This window comes from Alligator sinensis, unplaced genomic scaffold, assembly GCF_000455745.1.
Source record: "Alligator sinensis unplaced genomic scaffold, ASM45574v1 scaffold1660_1, whole genome shotgun sequence".
Taxonomy (NCBI): Eukaryota; Metazoa; Chordata; order Crocodylia; family Alligatoridae; genus Alligator; species Alligator sinensis.
Genome location: NW_005843061.1, coordinates 22,470 through 27,916, shown reverse-complemented (window position 1 = coordinate 27,916; position 5,447 = coordinate 22,470). Strand labels below are relative to the sequence as shown.

The following is a 5,447-nucleotide window of genomic DNA, read 5'->3' as shown; positions in this document are numbered from 1 at the left end:
CCCCCCCCCCCCGCCCCCCCCCGCCCCCGCCCCCCCCCCCCCGCCACCAGCGCTCGGAGCTGGAGAGCCGGCTCGATCTGCTGCAGCGCCAGCTCAACAGGTACTGCCAAGGGCCGCGGTGCGGGGCACGCACCCAGCTCCTCCGGGGCCGGGGGGCTCCAAACAGGGTCCGCGGTGCAGCCTGTTCCCCGCTCACCCCGGTGCCGTGTGCCTGCAGGCTGGAGACACGCATGACTGCAGACGTGGCCGCCATCATGCAGCTGCTGCAGCGCCAGGCCGCCCTGGTGCCACCTGCGTACAGCGCCCTGTCCTCGCCCCCGCAGCCGCCGGGCCCCGAGCCCCCACTGCAGCCCGTCCTGCCCATCACCCCCATCCAGACGCTCTCTCAGGTGAGGCTCTGCTGCACCCCACCTCAACCAGCCCCACGCTGCAACCACAGCTCCGGTTTCTGTGCCCGTGAACGTGGGGCTCTGGTGTCCCGGTGCCATGCTGGTGCCCCTTGGCCTAGGTCTAGGGCTGTCAAGGCCCTGTGTCTTGGGGTCCCAGGCTCGAGGCTGAGGGTCCCTGTGGCTGACCACCTGGCTTCCTTCGCAGGTTCCCGAGTACCCGGCACCCTTCGACCTGGCTCAGCCGCTGCGGCGCGTGCCGGGCGAGCTGCCCCCGCCAGACGTGGTGCTGCTGGTGGAGCCGGTGGCTCCGGCGCTCCGACGCCTCTCCCTGCCTGGACAGCTGCCCATGGCACCGGGCTCGCAGACCCTGCACAGACACTGCTCCGACCCGGGCAGTTAATTGGCAGGGCTGGGACGGGGCCTGGCCCCGGAGCCACCGCGTGCCGGTGCTGGACAGGCCATGCCTAGGACTCCAGGCCGTGGCCCCCCAGGCGCCAGGGGGTCCGGCTGCACCCCGCGCCTGCCTGTTAGCTGGTCTAGCAGGGCGTGGGGTCGGCACCGGCCGCAGCTGCAGGACTGTTAGACACGAACCGCTTGGTACGGCGCTGAATCTGTAGTGGTACTGTGGGGGCAAGGCCCCCGCCCTGCCCGCCCCAGACATATCGCCAGGCCGCGGCCTTGTCCCCTGCCCCATCCCGCCCCCCGGCACCTGGCCACAGCTGGGCAGGGGCCACTTCTGCTGCAGGTCCCCAAGGGCCCGGCTGCCCTGGTGGGCCAGAGCGAGTGTGTGCGTGCGTGCGGGTGTGTGCGTGTGCATGTGTAGGGTGCACATATGCAAAGCCCCATGTCTTCCTCCCTGCATTCACATGGGTCTGCCTGTACGTGTGTGCCCAGTGCCCTGGTGCATGCGTGTGTGTGTGTGTGTGCACGTGTACCCTGGTGCTTGTGTCTGCGTGTGCGCGTGTGTATGGGTATATATGCATAAATGTGTGTGTGTGTGTGCATGTGCCTTGGCACTTCCATATGTGTGTGCATGTATGTGTGTGTATGTGCGTGCGCCCTGGCGCTTCCATGTGAGTGTATGTATATGTGTGTTTGTGTATGCATGCGTGAGCAGGTGCATATGCCCTGGCGTTTGCATGCGTAGGCCCGTGTGTGTGTGTGCGCGCGCGTGCATGTGCATGTGCCCTGGCACTTGCACGTGCGGGAACCTGTATGTCCGTGTCCAAACCTGATTGGGTCCAGGTCCCCTTGGCGTGTCTGCTTGTACATGTGTTCACATGCACGTGCCTCCTCTCTGTGTGCAGGTGTGTGCATGTGCCTGTACTCAGTTATCCTGGCACACACGTGTGTGTAAGTGTGTGTGTGTGTGTGTGTGCGTGCACCTGCACACCTATGTCTGTTGCCTGTGGGGGTATGTGTATGTGTGTGTGTGCGTCTGCCTGCTGCTCCCTATGGGAGGGGCTGAGCTGTACTGTGTGTGCACACGCGTGTGCTCTGTCACGCCTGGACCACACCCCCCACAGCAGGAGGCGGCAGCTCCTGGCCTGGCTGCTCACCCGATGCTGGGTTGGGCTAGGCCCCCCTGGCTTGACCCTGTCCTCGGAGAAGGGAAACCCTGGTCCCCCCACGCTGGGGCTGCGGGTCCTGGACGTGACCATGACCATGGCCCTGGCCTCGTGGGCTCCAGCAATGGGAGCAGCTTGGCCATGTGGGAGCAGTGCATGCTGGGAGCTGCCATCCAGCCCACCCCTCCACCCCAACCCGGGGTGGGGGTAGGTCTCCAGGCTGGGGCTGGGGGTGAAGCTCCTGCCCCCTGTCCCTGCCGCTCTGCCCCGGGGCGGCGCCGTCTGCCCGCCCGCCTGGCCTGGGGGCCGTGCAGGCCCGTGTAGCATGTGCTGTGTTGTGCCGTCGTCCTGTAGCCGGGCGGGTGCCGCCCGGGCCCGTGTGCCCGCCCTGCATGTCGTCCTCGCCGTAGCCCCCCACCCCAATAAACCGATTTAGCCCGTCTGTGCCTCTGCCTCTGCGCTGCGGGCTGGGGGGGTCACAGCTTGCTGGGACAGGGCTGTGAGCTGGGTCCTGCACCTGGCAGGGGCAGGGGGGCACAAAGGACTCGGGCGCGCAGCTGGGGCTGCAGCGAACTTTACTAGAGACGCCTGTGACCTCCCATGCCCCCTGCCCCAGCCCGGCCTCCTCCCCAACCCCTATCCGCGCCCCCGGCTGGGGGTTTGGTCCCCTTCTATAGGTCCAGGGCCCTAAGGACTAAGGCTCCTGTTGCAGGCAACCGAGCTGAGCGGAGACCCTGCGGCAGGGAGCTCCGCAGGGAAACGTGCCCGGGACGTGCTGCTGAGAGCAGAGGGGCGCCAGCCCGGCCCAGCTCCTCTACCCAGCCAGGGTGGAGGGCAGGGCCCGATCCCCACAGCCGCGGCGCGGCGCAGCTCACTCCTCCCGGTAGGTGCCGTTGTAGTGGAAGGGCTCCGGCGCCACGCAGGGCCCGGGGCTGGCGGGCGTCCAGCGCTGCACCTGCAGGCGGGTGGCGTCAGGGTCGAGCGGGCGCACAATGATGGGGCTGCGCGATGCCATCGACGGGTCCTCGTCGAAGAAGTTGAAGGGGCGCAGGAAGAAGCCCACGGCGTTGCCCGGCGTGGCTGTGTTGGGCACGTCCTCGGAGTGCGGGATGTGCAGGAACCCCACCGTCACCCAGGCCACCAGGTCCTGCCGGGCACCGGTGCCATCACGGTCCCGCACGCACCCACCAATGCCCCCAGCCCTGTGCCAGCTCCCCCCCTTCACCTGCCCGAGCCCCACCCACTTCACCTGCCCATGCAGACCACCCAAGCTCCACCCCCTCTTCCAGGCCACGCCCTTCTGCTCAAGCCCCACCCTCTCTCCCCCATGCCACAGCCCTTGTGCCCCCCTGCCTGAGCCCTGCCCCTTTCCTAGCCCCGCCCCTCACTCCAAGCTCCCCCCTCAGGTCCTCCTGTCCAAGCCCCGCCCCTGGTGCCCAAGCCACAGCCCCGCACCTGGTTCTCGATGCTCTCGTCATCGCGGATGAAGGCCTCGAAGTCGACGAGCGGATCCCAGGGGTCGTGCTGGGTGTAGATGCTGCTGCTCCGCCCCTCGTTCTCGTGGTGTCGTGTCACCGCCAGGTGGTACCTGCCCCGGGGGCAGGAAATGGGGGGGCAGTTATGCCAGGGGCAGAACCCCACTCCTACAACTCTCCATGGGGTATCGGGGAACCCGGCCCAGCTGCCCTGCAGGGCCAGGGAGGGGCCTGACCCACACTCCAGCCCCCCCGCAATGCCCCCCTGGAGGACAGCGCCCCCTGCTGGCAGCACCCACCCAGCTCACCTGCCCCAAGCGAAGCCCTTCTCCTCCTTCCAGCCACGGGGCAGCACAGGGCCGGCGTGGGAGCTGGGCTGGATGCGGTAGCTGCGCCGGTGGCCCCAACGGTTGCGCCTGCCGGAGCTGGAGAAGAGCAGGTAGCGGGGCAGGGGCTGGCGCAGCGGGAAGGCAGCCTGGCGCTCCGTGCGGCGCGGGCGGCGCTGCAGGCGTGGCTGCACCAGCCGCTCGCCCGGGCTCCAGGGAAGGGAGATGTTCTCCAGCTGAAGCTCCAGCGTCTCAAAGTTGTTGGCGGTGCCTGCGGGGAGAGCCCGTGAGCGGTGGGATGTGGGGGTACCTGGGGCGGGGCTCTACCAGGGCTTGTGCACAACAAGACACGGGGCCATGACTCCTGGGGCCCCCCTGGGCTGGGAACAGCTGCATCCCTGCAGGTAGCAGGTGGGAAAGATGCAGGAGCCTGTCCTGAGCTGGAAGGGGTAGGGTATGGGTGGGGGCATCACCTGCGACATCCAGGTCCACCTTGTAGTGCACGAGGTGGGTGTGCATGTTGCCCAGGACGTGGCGCTGGACACGGCTGCCATAGCTCAGCCCCTCAGGGGTGTAGAAGGTGGCGTGGATGTAGCCGGTGGCGTGGACCTTGGCCTCGAGGACGCCGTTGGGGTACAGCAGCACGTCCCAGATGTAGTCATAGTTGTAGACGGTGGCGGTGGTGCGCAGCACCAGGGCAGTGCCCTCCAGCCCCCCGTAGAAGCGGAAGCTGCCCTGGAAGTCGCTGTTGAAGTGGCGCCGCAGGGGCACGCCCGTGGGCAGCTCGAAGACGCACAGCGCCCGCCGGAACCGCACCGGCCCCGCCGTGTCGTACAGGTGCACCGCGTCTATGAAGGTGGCGGACTCGGGGCAGTCCACGCCGGGTGCCAGCTCGTGCGCCAGGGTACCCATGGCCCAGCCGGCGTCCAGGAACTTGGTCTGCATGGCCGAGGGAGTGCTGCCACCGTAGAAAGCCAGCGCCTCCTGCACGCTCAGCTCGTAGGCCACGCGCGCCCCGTCGAAGCGCAGGTCGAACAGCTGCAGCCCGGAGGACGAGCGGAGCCGGAAGGCCAGCGCCCAGCCCCCGTACTCCACCTGGTTGCCCTGCACGCGGTAGCGCCGGCCCTGGGGCTCGCACACCTTGGCCCCGTGCACGTCGGTGGGCGTGTCGGTGCCGAAGCGCCCGCGTGGCACGTAGCTGGAGTACAGCTCGTGTGCATCCGGCTCGGGCAGGCGCTCGGCCTGCAGGCTGCCGGCCGCATAGCTCTGCGCCAGCGCCTCCACGCTGGGGAAGTACCGGCCCTGGAACCACACCTGCTGCACGGCCCAGCGCCGCGGGTCCAGGCTGCGGTGGTCGAGCAGCAGCTCCACGCCCACGGGGTGCAGGAAGTAGCCCTCCACCAGGCGCTGCAGCATGACCCAGGACCGGCGCTCGCCGGGCGCCAGACCACGCGGCGCCACGTCCGTGTAGACGAGGCAGCGCGTGCTGCAGTTGTGGTACGAGTAGCCCGTGGTGTCGCGCAGCAGGCGGGACAGCGGCGCTGTGGCTTCCTCCAGCTTCTGGTGCAGCAGCTCGTACTCCAGGCCCGTGACGGGCCGGGCCGCGAAGGGCACTGGGCGCCTGCCCTTGAAGTGCCGCGGTCGGTAGTAGCTGGGCCGGGGCAGGGGGCCCACCGCGGACTCGGGGAA

At 68.8% G+C, this 5,447-nt stretch overlaps 2 protein-coding genes across 2 annotated transcripts in view; one reads left to right on the top strand and one right to left on the bottom strand.

Moving 5' to 3' along the window:
• KCNH2 (potassium voltage-gated channel subfamily H member 2) overlaps positions 1-2,418 on the top strand; it is a 17,854-nt gene extending 15,436 nt beyond the window's left edge. The window contains 3 exon segments of the mRNA XM_025193518.1: positions 28-100; positions 218-389; positions 595-2,418. Coding sequence (XP_025049303.1) covers positions 28-100; positions 218-389; positions 595-789 — 440 coding nt within the window. The 3' untranslated portion in view covers positions 790-2,418.
• A 97-nt stretch (positions 2,419-2,515) lies between these two features.
• On the bottom strand, positions 2,516-5,444 carry AOC1 (amine oxidase, copper containing 1; the record flags this gene model as incomplete). The annotated part of the gene is made up of 4 exons (XM_014526486.2): positions 2,516-3,104; positions 3,413-3,545; positions 3,741-4,029; positions 4,232-5,444. Coding segments are annotated over 4 exons (1,911 nt in total), but the record flags the coding sequence as incomplete, so codon positions are not given.
• Between the last annotated feature and the right edge of the window lie 3 nt (positions 5,445-5,447).